The sequence below is a fragment of the Bufo gargarizans genome, chromosome 3 (genome assembly GCF_014858855.1).
Source record: "Bufo gargarizans isolate SCDJY-AF-19 chromosome 3, ASM1485885v1, whole genome shotgun sequence".
In the NCBI taxonomy this organism is placed as follows: Eukaryota; Metazoa; Chordata; class Amphibia; order Anura; family Bufonidae; genus Bufo; species Bufo gargarizans.
The window spans coordinates 375268670-375288912 of NC_058082.1; the positions used below are offsets into that span (position 1 = coordinate 375268670).

The 20243-nt window shown below is 44.4% G+C and overlaps 1 protein-coding gene across 2 annotated transcripts in view; it reads left to right on the forward strand.

The window, feature by feature from the left end:
- The window catches only part of ITPR3 (inositol 1,4,5-trisphosphate receptor type 3), a 498562-nt gene that overhangs the window by 390941 nt on the left and 87378 nt on the right, over window positions 1-20243 (forward strand). For both annotated transcript variants that reach the window (XM_044288135.1, XM_044288136.1), the window contains exons 44-45: window positions 5864-5959; window positions 9493-9594. In XM_044288135.1, the coding sequence (XP_044144070.1) occupies window positions 5864-5959; window positions 9493-9594 (198 nt within the window). The remainder of the gene's footprint in view (window positions 1-5863; window positions 5960-9492; window positions 9595-20243) is intronic.

Here is a 20243-nt window from a genome sequence, read left to right on the forward strand (position 1 = left end):
ATGAACAAGAAGCAGTGCTTGCTCACATGGAGCACCGCCTCCTCTTCAAACAGCTGATTGGCAGGAGTGCCAGGTGTAAGACCCCTGTCAGTCAGATATTGATGACCTATCCTGATGCTAGGCCATAAATATATATTGCTGCACAACCCATTTGATAGTTAAATTGGTCGATATGAACCAGGATCATGAATATCTTTATCTGATTTGGAAAGCAATACAGTTGTTTCCTCCTCCATCGATTTTGGCACGATTGAACACCTGAAGAAGCCTTCCTTATAAAACCGTCTTTATCATTTTTATAAAAAAAACCAATAGGAAGGCCATCCAAGTCTGGCATGTTTTATTTTGGCTTGTCTGTTTTGGCCACTTTATTCTAACCTTTGGATATAGGGAGTTCCATCAGGTCTGTTCTTTATTTAAAACGAACCTCTCACCACAGGAGAAGCTTTAAATGTGGCAAGTTACAAGTCTACAACCCTTCCTGCTTTATAATTTGGTAGAATCTCCAATCACTTCAAATATTTAGGAGGACATTTATAAAGACCAGCATATTGTGCACTGGTCATGATTCCCCTTGTGCTGCTGCAGTATGGACCAAATTTATGCAGAGGTGCATGCCTCTGATATATTTGGTTCATCTTCCAGCCGTGCCGTGCAACACACTTAAATCTACAACAGCCTACTATCTAGCCTGTTTTATGGCATGAAGAAACAGAAATATTACAGGCATGCGGCACCACCCTCTCCCCACCTATCGCAAGCCCCCTTTTCTCTCCACTTGTGAATAGTGGCATGAAGGGAGAAATGTTGAATATTTTGCCACACAAATGACATGCAACAAAATGTGCAACCAATATACGCCACAAAAGTAGCGTAAATAGGTTACTAAATGTCCCCCTTAGTTACCATATTGTTATCATAATTGGTTGTTGATACATAATTGGTCCTGATAATAAGGAAATAAGGTGAAGTTTGCATTCGCCTTGCTATTTGTCAACCCTATCCCCACCAGCACCTGTCTATAAGGGCTCATTCACACTGTGTTTTGTTCCTGCTGAAATTCCACCAGCAGCTGTGTGTGTTCTGCCTCCTATTGCTTACAATTGGATGCAGTGCTTAAAATGGCGGAGCAGTGGATTAAAAACATGACTTTGCCAAGAAAGGACATGTCCTTTCTTGACATGGTGTGTGGACAGCCATTGCGTAATGGCGCCAGTGCTGCCCGCCTTTGGCTTAGCTCCATTGAATTGAGGCAAAGCTATGAAGGGGTCAGTGGCATTGAGGAATAACAACTGGGGGAAAAAACACAGGTGCTTCTGCCGCAGGTATGCAGTGGATTTTAACCACGTCAAAATCTTTTGAGTGAATGTACCCTCACTCGAAGACAACTGACACGTTGACGGAAGAATGAGTTGACAGGCAGCTAAACTATTTTCTAACAATTCACTGAGGTAGACGCTGGGGGTCCTTTACAGCTTTTATTGCAAGGATCAGTGTAAAACTACAACAAGGAAAATAACTGTACTTATTATGAGGCAAATATATACATGACACAGTATAATAAGAGCATATGTAAAAACAAACATATTGAAATACATATGGGCATGAATAAGAAAAATGTGGGCAAGATGGCTGACTGCATAGTACTAGCCTGGGTACAGCAAAGAGAACAGCAATACAAAGATAACCAATGTGGGATGAGTAGAAAGGTAGTAAGACTCACTGACTGTGCTATGGTACGGTTAAACATCAGGATGAAGCTACATGGTTGTCGTGAGATAGATAGACATGAGAAGAAGATGGCTTCTGCAAGAAGAAGTGGCAGGACCCAAGGGGTTGATGGGAAAACTAAGGTGGCTGGAATGGCCAAACTTAAGAGAGCTCAGCAAGAGCTAATTACTAGTAAATGAAATGGTGTAAAACAGGCTGCAGCAAAACGGCAGATGGCGCTGTTGGCAAAGTAATTCGCAAGAGCAATACATTACAATAGGGAATATGAAATGCACATAATTAAAACTGATATTAATACTTGTGAAGGCATGACACTACCTCCTTCCCAAGACCACTAGTACAAAGATCAGAGTTCTTCACTTTTTCAGTCACATCATTTTTTGTATTTTTGTATCATAATTTGACATATTTGAAGCATTATGAATATTTAAGCTTTGACAAAGTGGTATTACAGCCAGAAGCATTTAGCACCTATCCACTAGATAGGTTAGAAATGCTAGATTGGTGGTCTGATCTCTGAGACCCCCACAGTCACCTACTGCGGCCAGGAGGATCTTGACTGGAGAGTTGATGGAGCATGCACCCTGACACTCAATCAAAATCAGTGGTAGTGACAGAGATAGCTAAACTCAGATTTTTCTGTCAGTGACATAGGCATTGAAGCATCAAGTAACAGCAGGCACAACCATTTCACATTCTTTTTCACGGACTGTATAGGAAATAGTTGACCTATTTGGCAATATAGGGAATGAAGGTATAACCTCTCTGTCCATGTCCAAAAGTTTTTTTTTCTTTTCTGTTAATTCTGTAATAGAAAAAAAAACTTATGATGGTGCTGCAGCCCCAAGTAACCTTAATTTGTAATAAAATATATTTGATGTATTTTCTATTGACATTTTCAGTATGTAAATAACATTTGTATATAATAAAATGTGGACATCTTTTATCTTTTCTTGCGGCAAATGAGGGGCACTGTGACTTGCACTGTATGGGGATATTTGCTTCTAGCAATGTATAAAGGGCATTGTATGATCTATACCAGTGTATTACTGTACTGTGGCGGCAGCAGGGAGCGCACGGCGTCATAGCAACCAATGACGCCGTGCGCTCCTGCTCTCAGCAGGAATCCAGCTCGTGGCTCCACGGACTGCTCACGGCCATGAAAAACGGCCGTGTGCATTCGGCCTAAGGGAAACAAAATAAGAGTATTGCAGGTTTGATACCTTTTAATGGCTAACAAAAATAGAAGTAATGATGTTACATAGTGAGCTTTGGAGACATCACCAGTCCCTTCATCAGGCGTACTACAAGAATATGAAGAAACAGCAATATATATATATATATATACAATAAGAACAGAGACATGGGGAATGATGGACATTTGAAAAAAAACAACAGAACATAATATCAAAGCCCTTGAGAATGAGTCCTTAATTATCTTACATGGTCTCTAAATTGATGTTCTCTCAGAGACCTGGTGCCCTGACTTGTCTATAGAAGACTCTTTAGATCTTGTAATGTGTCATAAATCCTGGGGACAAATTCAGTCCAGTATTGAAAGTGTCAAGCAGTGTTATAAATTTGTATTCCCAAATACTTTAATGTGTTCTTCATTGTGTCCTGGGCTACAGAAATGCTTAGCCACAGGAAAGTGTAGCTTCTTCTCTTTAATTGTGTGGCGGTGGGACCTTGCATTGAGTCTCTGTCCTGTTTATCCAACATAGAGGCCTCCAACAGGACATTTAGTGCAGAGAATCAGATAAACAACATTAGATGTATAACATGTGAATGTCCCAGGGATCTTATAGTCCTGCTGTGTGTTGGGGATCTGGATCTTATCTGTTGTAATTATATGGGAACAATATGGGAACAGGTTTTGCATCTTCTCATATTACAGGGATGGGTTCCTTTTTCTGTGGTACATGGCCTTGAACTTGATCTGATCAGAATGTTCCTTAGATTTGGAGGTTGTCGGTAAGCTAGTAAGGGGGGATCTGGGAAGATTGTTTTTAGATGTTCATCTTTACGTAGGACATGATGTAATTTTTTGGCAGTTTTCCTCAGTACCTCTAGTTGTGGGTTGTAGGTCACAACCAGAGGTACACGCTGGTTCTGTTTCTTTTCATTGTATTGGAGAAGTTAACTTCTGGGGATCTTGGCGGCTTTTGTGATCTGATCTTCAATTGAAGCAGGATGATAGCCCTGGTGTAAAAATGTCCTTTTCAGATATTGTAAATGCTCATCCCTGTCTGATGGGCTGGAACAGATTTGGTTATACAGTATCTGACGGCTTGACTATAGATGATGGACTTTTTAATATGTTTGGGTGGAAGCTGTCCCATTTGATGTATGTAGGCTAATCAATAGGTTTTCGATACAGGGATGTCTGTATTGAGCCATCTTGAAGTTTTATGGTGGTATCCAGAAATCTGACTTCTGTGTGTGAATAGTTGAGGGTCAGATTTTTGGTGGGATGGAATTTGTTGAGTTGTTCATGAAATTTTATCAGTTCATGTTCAGAGTCGGTCCAGATTATTAGGATGTAATTTTCCAGTTTTGCCATGAAGAGATTTGCATATTGCGGTGCCATTTTACTGCCCATGGCGGTCCCAGTGCACTGTAAATATATCTCCTTGTCAAAAGAGAAATAGTTATGGATGAGGATGAATTTGGTCAGTTGTAGTACAGATTCTGAGACGATCCCATTCGCCTCCAAGTATACTCGACAAGCAGTTAATCCATCATTGTGCAGGATATTCAAATACAAGGATTCCACATCCATGGTTGCCAAGATTGTGCCTTTAGGGATGGGACCAATGGTTGACAGTTTGTTCAATAAGTCAGTGGTGTCCTGTAGATAACTTATTGTGTTCTCACTAATGGTTTGAGGATGCCCTCTATCTAACCTGAGATTTTTTCAGTGAGGGTTCCCACACCTGAAATGATCGGTCTCCCTGGATTCCCTGCTTTGTGTATGTAGAATACTCCAATCCTGGGATTCTCAGGTACCAAGTCTAAAAGTTGCGTGGATCCTGCAGGAAGACCCCTGATGACCTTTTTCAACTCTTTCAAATATTTCTGAGTTGGGTCTCCCTCCATTTTGATATAGTATTGTGTGTCTGTGAGTTGTTGATGTGCTTCTTCTACATAGTTCAAAAGGACTATAGCGCCACCTTTATCTGCAGGTTTTATGGTGATTCCTTTGTTGTTTTTTAAAGGGACACTGCCAGGCCTTCTGAGCATAATAAGATCTTTATATGCCCTCCTAGGTCTTGTAATAAGTTTCCAAGTATTATCCCTGTGCGCATTGTAAAACGTAAAAAATAATCTTTATAATCACCTGTCAATCAACTGTCCTTTATGCCCAAGGGGCGTTCTTTGCGCCGCATTTGTGCCCAGCCGCGCCCCAACTGCCGGATCCTTAGACACGCCCATCTCATTAGAATTCACTTGGCTGAGTGGTATTTTCCTGTCCCCAACATTCGGAGATCCCGCGCATGCCCAATACGAAGTTACGGTCATCGGCCTCAATAGGGGACTCAGGCGCGATGTGATCCCAGCGAGTGAGGGTGCCGGGCGCATTCGCAGGATCTCCGAATGTCAGGGACAGGAAAATACCGCCCAGCGAAGTGAATTCTAATGAGATGGACGTGTCTAAGGATCCGGCAGTTGGGGCGCGGCTGGGCACAAAGAACGCCCCTTGGGCACAGGGATAATACTTATATGAATTGGAAACTTATTACAAGACCTAGGAGGGCATATAAAGATCTAATTATGCTCAGATGGTCTGACAGTGTCCCTTTAAGGTTTGAATCGCCCTCCTTTCCTGTATGTTGATGTTAAATGTTTTTTATATGTTTGTCCAGTATTGTAGACTGTACTACATTTCTAAAGGAGTCAATGTACTGATCCAAAATGGCATTGGCTGTATGTGGCATGCACTATTTGGGTCCATGTTTGGAAAGTGTTGTGGTGGGCATGGTTATAGGGAACCTTCAGCTAGACTTGTTTCTTCATGATTTTATATTGTCATAGTTCACCTTTGTAACTACTCATACTTTTCAGAAGAGAATACATTATCCCATATGTTAAATATTGTATCTGTTTGATACTTACATTTGACTTGTTACAGGACAATGCATCAAAACTGCTTTTAGCTCTCATGGAAAGTCGTCATGACAGTGAAAATGCAGAAAGAATTCTGATCAGTCTACGACCCCAAGAATTGGTAAGCATATCACCATATTAAATTCTTTTAGAGCATAGCTGCCCAGGAGACTATCATAAAATGGCCTGCTCTACATTTGTTAATAAATGTATTCAAGATTTAATGCATACACTGTTCTAATAAAATAACCGAGGTAATGATGTGGGTCACTGTAAATTTGTGAACATTTTATCAAGAATTTGCTAAACGATAAAGTCCTTGGACTCCAAAGAAACAGTAGTTTGGGCTTATTATGTGAATTAGGAGGAAATGGCACACATTGTTGGTGCAAATCTAAACCCTGCTTCCAAAGTTGGAAAATCATGGCAACTCATGGTAAAACTGCATGCTCCCCATATTCGTATAAGCTATGGACACCTGTAGAGTAAGCCGATGCTGAAAGCAAATAAATACTGTAGCTGGAGATCATTAGCAAATGTTGCCACACTCCACTTATGGCAGTGGGTGTGGAACCACTGTGGCAGCCAACAAATATGGCTTTTGCCTATGCCTAAGGCCATTATCCTATAAGCCCTGTACAAGGATCTGAATTTCACTGCAGGGGAACCTCCAGGCTGCTACTACCTGGAGTAGTCCCTGTGGTAGCAGCCTGGTCAGAGACGCTGGCGCAGAGCATCAACTGGTCAGGGGAAAATGTAGTTAAGGACAGGCCAATAAAGAGTATGAGCAAGTCTGAGGTAAGGGCAGGCAGCAGAGGTCAGAATACAGTAAATGGGCAGCAGTCAGAATATGAGTAGACAAACAAATACAGAACACCTTAGCCCCACAGGGGAAGATGCCTTAAGTACCCAAGGGTTGCCAGTCTTGGCTGGTGAAGAATAGGTTGCACATGCATCGGCCCTTTCAGAGCCATAGCGAGCATGCACGCTCACCCTATGGGCACTGGAGGAGAGGCCTTGCCAGAAGGCAAGCCACAGCCTGTTGGAGGAACAGAGCAAGCCCAGCAGCTCGGCTTCCAGAAAAGAGACAGAGCGAGGTGGGTCCGGAGCAGAGCAGCAAGAGACACGTTATGCCGCTGTAACGCGCTCATATAGCAGACTGCCCATCAGCAGGAATAAATTCCTGCTGAGACAAGCAAGATGGAGAAGATAAGCTTTCACTTCCCTCTCCATGACCATGTTAATTAGTATAGGGTATATCGGGATTTAAAGTGCACATTCTGAACTGTAACAGGTCTTTTGCTGTGATCCGTTGCTGTCAATTAGTTGGCATATGACAGAAACAGCTGCATTGAACAGATTTACTACAGGTCTTTGCAACCATTTGTCACAACCAGTTACAGTTGCAAGAAAAAGTATGTGAACCCTTTGGAATAATATGGATTTCTGCACAAATTTCGTCCTGTTAAGATGACTGCAAGAGCACAGCACAGACTGCTCAGTGAGGTGAAGAAGAATCCTAGTGTGTCAGCTAAAGACTTACAAAAGTCTCTGGCATATGCTTACATCCCTGTCAGCGAATCTATGATACATAAAACACTAAACAAGAATGGATTTCATGGGAGGATACCACAGAGGAAGCCACTGCTGTCCAAAAAAAACATTGCTGCACGTTTACAGATTGCACAAGAGCACCTGGATGTTCCACAGCAGTACTGGCAAAATATTCTGTGGACAGATGAAACCAAAGTTGAGTTGTTTCGAAGAAACACACAACACTATGTGTGGAGAAAAAGAGGCACAGCACACCAACATCAAAGCCTCATCCCAACTGTGAATTATAGTTGTGGGGGCATCATGGTTTGGGGCAGCTTTGCTGCATCAGGGCCTGGACAGATTGCTATCATTGAAGGAAAAATGAGTTCCCAAGTTTATCAAGACATTTTGCAGAAGAACTTAAGGCAATCTGTCCACCAGCTGAAGCTCAACAGAAGATGGGTGTTGCCACAGGACAACAACCCAAAGCATAGAAGTAAAAAACAGAATTGCTTAAACAGAAGAAAATACACCTTCTGGAGTGGTCCAGTCACAGTCCTGACCTCAACCCGATTGAGATGCTGTGGCATGACCTCAACAAAGCGATTTGCACCAGACATTTCAAGAATATTGCTGAACTGAAACAGTTATGTAAAGAGGAATGGTCAAGCATTACTCCTGACCGTTGTGCACGTCTGATCTGCAACTACAGGAAACATTTGGTTGAAGTTATTGCTGCCAAAGGAGGTTCAACCAGTTATTAAATCCAAGGGTTCACATACTTTTTCCACCTGCACTGTGAATATTTACATGGTGTGTTCAATAAAAACATGGTAACATTTAATTCTTTGTGTGTTATTAGTTTGAGCAGACTGTGATTGTCTATTGTGGTGACTTAGATGAAGATCAGATCACATTTTATTATGACCAATTTGTGAAGAAATCCATATCATTCCAAAGGGTTCACATACTTTTTCTTGCAACTGTATACTGTACTGTGCATTGTTCATTGGAGCTATGAACAGAATCATTTCATGAAGCTCCTTAAGAATGTATGACTGGAATAAAAATAAAAAATAAAAACATGGTAGATTTATAAGTGTATTTGCAACATAGTTTTCTGGAGTTAAACAGAAAGCAATTTATAAAAATGTTATGGTACTTTTTCGATTTCTATCGCATGTGGATGTGTTGCAGAATTTGGGTGGGGCTTCAGAGTCACATGTAGTATGACCCATTTAGCTTTTCTTCACATATAATTTTAGTGTTTTATTTTCAAAGTGGTAAAAAGCCATTCCTTTTTTTTTACCTTTCTTACCTATTTTGCACCATTTTTGTACAATTTGTTTTTAACTGTATGCTTATCACATGCTTTTTTTTAGGCATTTCCCTGAAAGAAAATTGTCTAGAGCATGCTGTGGTTTTACAAAACCTGTAAAATTGCACACAAAAAAAAATCATGCAAAAATGTCTTAAGTGAATTTTATAAATCAAAATAGATTTTAGTCAACTGGCAGAATGAAAAATAGTAAAAATCAGCAACACAACATGTAAAATTAATATACTTTACTATACTATTTAGGCCCCATGCACACGGCCGTTGTTCACGGCCGTGTGCGGGCCGTGGAACCGCGGCCTGGATCCCTTCCTGTGAGCTGGAGCGCACGGCGTCACTGGTTGCTATGACGCCGTGCGCTCCCTGCTGCCGCCGCAATACAGTACTACACTGGTATGATCTATACCAGTGTATTACTGTACTGTGCCGACAGCAGGGGGCGCACGGCGTCATAGCAACCAGTGACGCCGTGCGCTCCAGCTCACAGGAAGGGATCCAGGCCGCGGTTCCACGGCCCGCACACGGCCGTGAACAACGGCCGTGTGCATGGGGCCTAACTCTAATACCTGTGTATTGTGCTGAGCTCATCAAGACAGGGTCTTCTGCACTGACATTTCTGTAGTTTGAAAGTGCATACATGATAAAATGTGATTGATTTTATTTCTAGAAGTGCCATCTTAGCACTATAAGGCCTAGCTATAACAGTATATAAAACGCACACACAGTAAGTGTGATCTAAATGTATGCAGACTTGTATCTAAACTTACAAATGTTTTAATTAGGTGGATGTTATCAAGAAGGCTTATTATCAAGAAGATGAAGGGGACAGCTCTGATGTGTCACCACAAGAAGTTGGACATAACATTTACATCCTTGCTTTGCAGGTCAGGACTCACATCTTTTTTTCTTGTCATTTTTCCAGTACCCTGTATTGCTGGCTATTGAATCAGTTACCACAAAATGTTGATGACGTTAGCTCTAAGCTATTATAATTAGTGATGGACGAACATCTGCTGGGACAGTTCGCTCGCGCGAACGCGATTAAATGTTCGCGAACCGCAAGTTTGCGGCGGGTCCTATTAATTTTAATGGCAGGCGAACCTGAAAAACCTTCAGCTCATATTTGCAGCCAAGAAATAATTACTAGAAGTGCACAAATAGTCCCACAACATGGACAGTGACATACCAGATGTATTATTCGAATTTGCGATCTCCATTCATAATTTTTTTCAATGCAAAATATCGGTAATATCATTTTCGTGGACATGCATGCACACACCACTTATAGTTATTTTTTCCAATACCATTTGTCACTGTGTGTAGCAGAGGGAACACAGCAAAACAGCAAACAAATGCTGCTGTACCCAAACGCACTATATAGAAAGTATATTATTGGTACATAACACCCCCTTTCTATAATTTTTTTTGGGGGGACTGGTATATCACACTAGTTTATAAATATTTTTTCTAATTGCGTTTGTCACTCTGTGTAGCTGCAGTATCACAGCAGAACCGCTCACCACTGCTGTATAATACAAATCCACTATAATATGTTTTCTATGTTAGAAAGGATATTATAAGTATATTACACTCCTCAGTAAGTAACACCTATCGATAACAAACCTATACCAGTCCTTAAAAGGATTTTTCTGGACCTATTTGATAGCATTTTTGTCCCCAACAGTCTGTCCCTCCTTCACTCAGCAACCTGTCCCTACACTGACAAAAGATTGAATGTAAAATGGCGGCCAGATCGGGTCTATTTATAAGGTAGGGGGTATGTCCATGGGCTAAAATGTCTCAATTGGCTGTCCTGTACCACCTGATGGATGTGTCATGGGTCAAAGTTCTTCACAATGTAAAAGAATATGGCGGGCGCGAATATCGCCATATGTTCGGCGAATCGTAAACGAGCAAAGTTCGCCGCAAACCGACTGCCGGGCAAACCGCAAGGCCATCACTAATTATAATGTAGTCGTTTCCTTTTATAAAGAACATAAAGATCTTAGGGTACTTTTCAAATGTTGTTATGCACACAATTTATGATTCTGTCACGTGTAAATGTTTATTTTTAGTATAAAGGAGCAACACAAAATACATAAAAGGTGACTTAATTTTAAGGGCTGGGCTACACTGGGACTTTTTGTATCGCGACTGATAATTTAAAATCAATTACCGTAGTTGCCCTACAAAATGTCAGTGTAGCCCAGGCCTAAGGCCTTTTGCACACAACCATTTGCATTTGCAATTATGGATCTGCAAAATACGGATGCGGTTCTGTGTGGCATCCACATTTTTTACTGCCCTATTGACTTTGTTTCAATTTCCGATTGATTTAGCATTTTGTGGACAAGTATAGGACATGTTCTAACTCTTTGCAGAAAAGACATACAGAGGCGGAAAGCACACAGATCACAGACCACAAAACAGACATGTCATGTGCATGTGGCCTAATTCAGATTTACTGAATGTCCGAAATTGGATCTTAAGTTGCCCATACACCTTCAATACATGTTGGCCAAACACTTGACCAACAGCCAAAGACCGAACAAGTAGAGAGGAGAGCCACAGCCAGACACCTCTTTTTTATAATGTATTTATGCTACATGTCTGATGTAAATAATTATAGAAATACAAGGCGTCATGTATCAAACTGGTGTAAAGTAGAAATGGCTTAGTTGTCCATAGCAACCCGTCAGATTCCACCATTCATTTTTGACAGTTCCTTTGCAAAATGAGAGGTGGATTCTCATTTGTTGCTATGGGCAACTAAACCAGTTCTACTTTACACCAGTTTGATAAATCTCCTCTATAGTGTTCAGAATGAGCACCATATTTCACTTTTTCTCACATAGGAGTCAGATAAAGTTTGTTTGAGGCTGAGGATAACTGTATTTATTCCTTTTGCTAAAAAATATTTACATTTATCAGAAATCTGGGGAGTCCCTCTTTGCATTCTGCATTGCCTGGGAGAGTTTGATGCAAGCGTACTGGGGAACTGGGTCGGACGGAAGGGTACTGTAGTAAGTTTTGCTATGGGCCTTATGAGATGTGTATGTCCATGGCAGCGGGGCATACAAATAGTCAATCTGCTTTAGTTTAAGAGGATGCTGGCCCTCCTGACATGGCTGTTTTCATATATACCGTATTTTTCACCCTATAAGACGTACCTGCCCATACAACACAACTAGGGAGGAAAAAAATAAAAAATAAATATTAGACGTCAGCTCAGATCCCCAATGTTAATAAGACCCCTAATCAGACCTCATCTCAGACCCCCAATGTTAATACCCCAATCAGACCTCAGATCAGACCCCCAATGTGAATGATCCCCAATCAGACCTCAGACTAGAGGTCCAATGTAAATAAGAACCCCCCATTCAGACCTCTGATCAGAGCCCTAATGACTCCTATTCAGACCACCATGCTTAGTACAGACAAAAAAAAAATTAATAAATCAACTTACCTCTCCTGCTCAGGCTCCGCCGCCGCTCCTGTCATCCAGTTATCGTCTTATTCTTCTTGCCGCGTGTTATGATATGACTTGACGCGCATAGTGTGAGTTCAGAACGCCAACGTCCTCAGTCACAGCATAGTGATTGGCCGAGGAAGATCAGGAAGCTGTGAGTACAGAGCCCAGGTACTTCTGTACTAATGAGCACTCATTAGTATTCTCACCATAAGATTCACTTATCTACTTTTTGTAAAGGTTCACATAATTGGATCTGCTGTAAGGTGGAGGTCCAGATTAAACACCAATAGGTGTGGCTACTGCACACAGATTGGGGGCAACTAAATTAATAATCCTCACATTCCTAGCACCCCACATTTCTAGCATACCACTAGGAGGACCACTTACCACTCACTGACTGTGGGAGCACTCTGTTGTTATTGATGCTGCCATACAGAGGGACACTGACCACTCACTGACTGTGGGAGCACTCTGCTGTTATTGGTGATGCATATTACAGAGGGACTCTGACCACTCACTGATTATGGGGGCACTCAGGCTAATTTTATGGGGGGTTTAGTGCTTGTGTATTAGGGACATGTGGATGACACAGCTCGGACAGGCTGATACAGGTTATACACACAGGGAGATCCACAGCCTTCACTGCCTCACCCATGCCCACAGATAACATAGTGAAGATGATTGCTGCCAGCACATGTCCAAAGCCTCCTCCTCCCCAGTGCTGGACAGCCATCCTCTCCCCTGCAGCCCTGACCTGGTGCAGACATTGACCTCCCCTCCTTACACATGGAGGCCACTTCTCCAGAGTAGGAGCTGAAGAAACCTACTGTCCATATCCACAGAACTCACTCGGGGCAGAAGCAATGTAGGCGGAGCCAACTCATTCCTCCCTGCCAGTGATTGGTAGTTTGGCTAAAGCTGACTGCGTGCAGCACATCGATTGGCTGACACACCACACAGGTCCTGTCCTGCTTATTCCCCTCACTCACTGTACGGAAGGTCTGCTTCTCTCGTCTCAGTGAGTCCGGACAGCTGGTGTCTCTGGTCCGGATTTGGACCTCGGTCCACCAATTGAGTACCCCTGCTCTAGGCCTTAGGCTGCTTTCACACTAGCGTTCGGTATTCCGTTCGTGAGCTCCGTTTGAAGGAGCTCACGAGCGGACCCGAACGCAGCCGTCCACCCCTGATGCAGTCTGAATGGAGGCGGATCCGCTCAGACTGCATCAGTCTGGTGGCGTTCAGCCTCCGCTCCGCTCGCCTCCGCACGGACAGGCGGACAGCTGAACGCTGCTTGCAGCGTTCGGGTGTCCGCCTGGCCGTGCGGAGGCGTGCGGATCCGTCCAGACTTACAATGTAAGTCAATGGGGACGGATCCGTTTGAAGATGCCACAATGTGGCTCAATCTTCAAGCGGATCCGTCCCCCATTGACTTTACATTGAAAGTCTGGACGGATCCGTCCCAGGCTATTTCCACACTTAGCTTTTTTTTGCTAAAATAATGCAGACGGATCCGTACTGAACGGAGCCTCCGTCTGCATTATTATGGGCGGATCCGTTCTGAACGGATCCGCCCGAACGCTAGTGTGAAAGTAGCCTTACTGTGTTTATTTTCTTTGAATAAGAGTGTCATTCTTTAGACCACTTTCACACAACCACTATTTGTAAGTGAAAACCAGGATTGGAATATAAACAGAGCACATGTATTTTAGAAAGATTTTGTACAACTTTCATGTTGTACTCACTCCTGGTAAAATGTACACTCACCTAAAGAATTATTAGGAACACCTGTTCTATTTCTCATTAATGCGATTATCTAGTCAACCAATCACATGGCAGTTGCTTCAATGCATGTAGGGTTGTGGTCCTGGTCAAGACAATCTCCTGAACTCCAAACTGAATGTCAGAATGGGAAAGAAAGGTGGGCTACAACAGCAGAAGACCCCACCGTGTACCACTCATCTCCACTACAAATAGGAAAAAGAGGCTGCAATTTGCACGAGCTCACCAAAATTGGACTGTTGAAGACTGTAAAAATGTTGCCTCGTCTGATGAGTCTTGATTTCTGTTGAGACATTCAAATGGTATAGTCCGAATTTGGCGTAAACAGAATGAGAGCATGTATCCATCATGCCTTGTTACCACTGTGCAGGCTGGTTGTGGTGGTGTAATGGTGTGGGGGATGTTTTCTGGGCACACTTTAGGCCCTTTAGTGCCAATTGGCCATCAATTAAATGCCATGGGCTACCTGAGCATTGTTTCTGACCATGTCTTCATGACCACCATGTACCCATCCTCTGATGGCTACTTCCAGCAGGATAATGCACCATGTCACAAAGCTCAAATCATTTCAAATTGGTTTCTTGAACATGACAATGAGTTCACTGTACTAAAATGGCCCCCACAGTCACCAGATCTCAACCCAATAGAGCATCTTTGGGATGTGGTGGAGTGGGAGGTTCATGCCCTGGATGTGCATCCCTCAAATCTCCATCAACTGCAAGATGCTATCCTATCAATATGGGCCAACATTTCTAAAGAATGCTATCAGTACCTTGTTGAATCAATGCCACTTAGAATTAAGGCAGTTCTGAAGGCAAAAGGGGGTCCAAGACCATATTAGTATGGTGTTCCTAATAATTATTTAGGTGAGTGTATATTGGTCTGGAAATAGTGAGGTGGAGACTTTAGCAGACCAAGCAAAGCTGAGTCTAATTAATCTTGAGAATTACATAAATATTGGAAATTGGAAAAGTTGCTGCTTAAGTTTTTATAATAGAAATTTGCATATACTCCAGAATGTTATGAAGAGTGATCAGATGAATTGCATAGTCCTTCTTTGCCATGACAATTAACTTAATCCCCCAAAAAACTTTCCACTGCATTTTATTGCTCTCATTAAAGGACCTTTGAGATCATTTCAGTAATCGTCTTGTTAACTAAGGTGAGAATGTTGGCGGCGGAGTTTGGCCGCTAAGCTTCATGGCTGCTGGTGACTGAGCTCCTCATCCTAATCGGCACAAACCCCCTTTTATAGCACCTTTCAGAAGCTTAAAATGGGCAAAGTGGGGAGAGATCGCCCCAGGGAACCTACCGACCCACCTGTGAGCCGCTCCAAACAGCCTGACATGGAGCAATTCCTGAGAAAAGCTGCCAAGGGCACCGCTGCAGGGACGCCTAAGATGGCGCCGGCTCCTTCTCTTCATTCTGACGCGGATGAATTTTCGGAAGCGGGAAGTATTTCGGATGCTTCCGAATATAAAAATCGCAAGCGGGGAACAAACCTTTCAAAAGCGATCCTTCGCGAAATTCTGGACTCTGCGCTGGCTCCCCTGAAGCAGGACTTGACTGAAATAAAGACCGATCTCCGATCCATCGGCCAGAGAGTCGCTGCACTGGAAAACTCGCAAGATGCGATTATTCGCTTCGGTGAGGAAACATGCTCCACCCTTGGTTCGCATAAAGATCTTCTTAACGATGCCCTCCTGCGAATTGAAGATCAGGAGAATCGCAGCCGTAGACGTAATATTCGCATCCGCGGCCTCCCTGAAATATTCGCATCGGAAGTTCTTGAAAAAATCGCGAAAGAAATATTCGCAAATCTTTTAAATCCAGAAAGAGCAGCAAATATTGTCATTGAACGCATACACCGCGCTCTTCGTCCCAAGCCAAAGGCTTCAGACCCTCCGAGAGATGTTGTCTGCGGTATCCTCAGTTTTGTGGACACTGCGGCTCTATTGAAAGCCAGTAGAGAGGCGGACCGCCTGGAATATGAAGGCTCGCAGCTGCAGTTCTTTCAGGACTTGGCACCTTCCACGCTGGCAAAGAGGCGTATTTTGCGTCTGCTTCTTGAAGTTCTTAAATCTTCCGGGACCCAGTTCCGCTGGCTGTACCCCTTTGGCTTGGCCGTCATCAAAAACGGACGGCAGATCACCATACGCGCGCCTCAGGACTTATCCGGGGCCTGGGTCCCACTGGGTATTGCTCCGATTGAAATTCCGTCCTGGATGCCGGCAGACCAGGGAGATCCTATACCCTCGCCTCCGACTGCAGACACCTGGTCCCTTGTGCCTGCCGGGAAGAAATCCCGACCCAGTCAGAGTTCCCAGGCCTCCGCTGCTGCGGGTCGCTCTCCTCATCGCTGAAGCTTCTCTGCTAAGATGGTCACCATTTTTGCCGTCCACAGTTCCGGTGTTCTCCTGAAGTGGACCTCCGAAAGTTACCGTTTTCTCCTGTTATACTGTTCAGGACATGCATCGGAGCCGTCTAGTCTTTTGACAAGGCCTTTCTGGATGTATCCAGGCCTTTGTTCACCTCCCTGAGGACTTCACCTTCCTGAATGTTATCTACCTCTCCCCTCCCACCCCCTCTGCACAGGGGATTTGTTTGCCGTTGTTTCCCTCATTGACTTCCTTGTTACCTGATGGCCTTTTCATGGCCTCTCCCAGCTCTACGAGACCCCCCGCCTGATGGATCCCGGCACCAGTCCGTGATGAGAAAGGATCCTCTGATTCCCAGGCGCTCCGTGGAGCTCTTAGTTCTGCATTATGTGATTATGATTTACTGTTTGCCTTATTGTCTACCTTCTTTTGCCCTCATGTGTTTCCCCTTTTGTGTCCTCTTATCCCATCCTAATGTTCTTTCTGGGTTCGCTCAGATTCTGATTGCTTTGTGCTTTCCTACTGACTTAACATGGCTTCTCTTATAGTTTCCTCCCTTAATGTCCGGGGCCTGAACGAGCCGTGCAAAAGATCCCAGGTGATTTCCTTACTACAAAAAGACAAAGTCTCAATAGCCTCATTTCCGGGCAGGTAAGATTCCCAATCTTCCTTCCAAAAAGTTCACTCAGTGGTTCCATAGTGCGCAGACCTCCGCTAGCCGGGGTGTCAGTATTGCCATTCACAAGCAAGTACCTTTTGCGGTTGCAGCCTCCTCCTCGGATCCTGATGGCCGGTACTTGTTTGTGAAGGGCTCCATAGCAGACACACCGGTTACACTGGCCAATATTTACACGCCTAATAGGGGACAAGTTGCATGGCTGGTTCAGACTCTCGCTGCGCTGGCTGCATTCAAACAGGGTATGGTAATTCTGGGGGGGGGATTTTAATGTGACCCTAGACCCACTCCTGGACTCCTCCTCGGGGAAATCGGCTATCACTCATGTACGTCTTAGACGCCTGAAGGTGGCTCTGCGTAAACTAGGTGTTATTGACACCTGGCGTGCCCTGAACCCCACGGGTCGTGACTACTCGTTCTACTCCCATGCCAAGTCCTCACACCACAGATTAGACTATGTCTTTCTCTCCTCTGAACATGTCAAACAAATTGTAAACACCCGAATAGGCAACATCACGTTGTCCGACCACGCCCCTGTCTTTCTGACAGTTTCGCTGTCCACTCTCCCTACACGGGAATGGAACTGGCGTCTCAATGAGACCATCATCCAGGACCAGGTGTCATCTGAGAAAATAGCCAAAGATGCGGCGGGCAATCACCTTAAGTCCACCCCTGATATAGCCAAAGCATTTTGTGCCTTTTACGAAGACCTTTACAACCTCCCGGCCCCTCCTGGGTCATCTCCCTGTTCTGTCGCGGAGGCCTCGAGTAAATTCCTATCCTCCCTTCAGCTTCCCTCTATATCCCCGGATCAGTCCTCCCAACTATTAGCTCCCATCTCCGGCCCAGAAGTCCTGAAAGTTCTAACCACTATCCCCTCCGGTCGTAGTCCCGGCCCTGATGGTTTCACCATCTCTTATTATAAAACGTTTAAATCTGTTCTAGCCCCTCAATTTAGCTCTCTATGTAATTATCTCCTGGGTGGTGGCCACCTCCCTGCCCAGTCACCCACAGCCCACATCACCATTATTCATAAGGAGAATAAAGACCCGTTGCAATGTGGCAGCTACCGCCCTATCTCCCTACTAAACACGGACATTAAATGGTGGGCTAAGATCCTGGCTCAACGGATTCAAAAAGTTCTCCCGGATGTTATTCACAAAGAACAAGTTGGCTTTGTCTCTGGCAGACAGGGTAATGAGAATACTGTTCGCCTCCTTCATCTCATGAACTGGGCACGGTCCACCTCTACTCCGCTAGCTCTACTGAGCACTGATGCAGAGAAAGCTTTTGACAGAGTGAGCTGGCAGTATATGTCACTGGCTCTGTCGAAATTTGGCTTTCCTGACCAACTCATTTCCGCTATTCTCTCTCTGTACTCAGCCCCCTCTGCCAGGGTCAAAGTCAACGGCACTCTTTCACCCGCCTTTGCCATTACTAATGGCACTAGGCAGGGTTGCCCTCTCTCCCCCTCGCTTTTTGTGATAGTCATGGAAACTCTCCTGTGCAAAATCAGGCAAGATCCCGATATTGAAGGTCTCCAGAGAGCCTCCCACACTCACCTCACGGCGGCATTTGCAGACGACCTCCTTATTATGACCACCAACCCTGAGAAATCCTTCCCCCTCTATATTTGAAGAATTCGGTTGGGTCTCCAATTTGAAGATCAACTATAGCAAATCCCTTGCCCTGAATGTCACCTGTAAACCCGCTCACATTTTTGGGGATTCACATCTCTGCGAATCTGTGTGACCTTTATAGCCTTAATTACACCCCTATGCTCAACTCAATTAAATCCCATCTACAGTCGGTTAAACTTCCCTTCATCTCCTGGATAGGCAGGAAGAATTATCTCAAGACCTTCATTGTCCCCAAACTCCTATACCTGCTGCAGACGTTGCCCATTTGGCTACCACGCTCGTACTTTACAGAGTTGCGTCGGAGATTCTCCCTTTTCCTCTGGTCGAACAAACCATCTAGGATAGCTTATTCCACATTGACGAGGGAAAAGAGGTTTGGTGGCTTCGGCCTTCCCGATGTCCACCTGTATTATACTGCCACGCACCTGAATAGGTGCTTCTCCCTTCTCTCCCGAAGCCCCCCAAACCTATGCACAGCTCTAGAGCGAAGCCTAGTTACATATAAAGACTATCTCGTCCTGTGGGGGGTCCGTAGCTGTACGCCCTCACATTCCTTTGCCTCCCCCATTTGGAAGGGCATGCTCGTTGAATGGGCTAAACTCTATAGATCTAAAGATCTGAGATTCCCGAGCCCCCACCTCCCCCTGCACTTAGTGCAAAGCTTAGTTCATCCCGAGACCACTGCCCCTTCAGGTGTTTGGTACCAGCTATCTAACCACACGCTACAGGAGGTTGTATCGGCGAGTGGGGACTTGGCATGGGACACTATTCGGGCCTTGCCTGAGGTTCAAAAGCAATCCTTCTTGGCTCTTGCTGCCTTTCGCAAAGATATTGCGATTTTGAAACTCCCTCCCTTCTGCACGGAAGAATCCACCTGGCTGGAAAAGAAACTAGATATGCAGATCCCCCCGAAGAAGCCCTTGTCAACTCTCTACAAGGAGTTACTCTCTTCCACACCCCCAGTACTATTCTTTTTAGTGGCCTGGGAGAAGGAGCTCTCGTACCGCCTCTCAGAACCAGAAAAAGCATTTATCCTCTCAAATTCTCACGGATTCAGTCGTTGTATCAAAATACAGGAAAATTCCTTTAAGCTTCTTACACGTTGGTACAAAACGCCTGAATTCCTCCATAATCTTAACCACGAAATACCAGATCAGTGCTGGAGGTGTGGAACAGAGAAGGGGTCCCTGTCTCACATATGGTGGTCATGCAGTCTAATCCGTCCCTTCTGGACACAGATTGAGAGCCTAATCGGGCGCATTTGCGGCTCCCCTGTAAGTTTAGACGCGCAATTAGTCCTGCTTTGGTGCCCCAATGTGTCCCTCACCCCTTCAAAAAACAACCTACCAACGTTACTTCTAACCGCTGCCCGCCTGCTGGTACCTCTGTTGTGGAAGAACGACTCTGCACCCACGCTGCTGATGTGGCAAGAGAAAGCGGATCAGATATGTCGTTTTGAAGAACTGGCTCATTGGGAATCCCACACTCGCCCTCGTTTTCTGGACATATGGAGTCCCTGGAAAGCCTATCGTCACCCGGCGTCGTGACGACCCTGTCATGATCTGTCCGACACTGCCGTTATTGGACT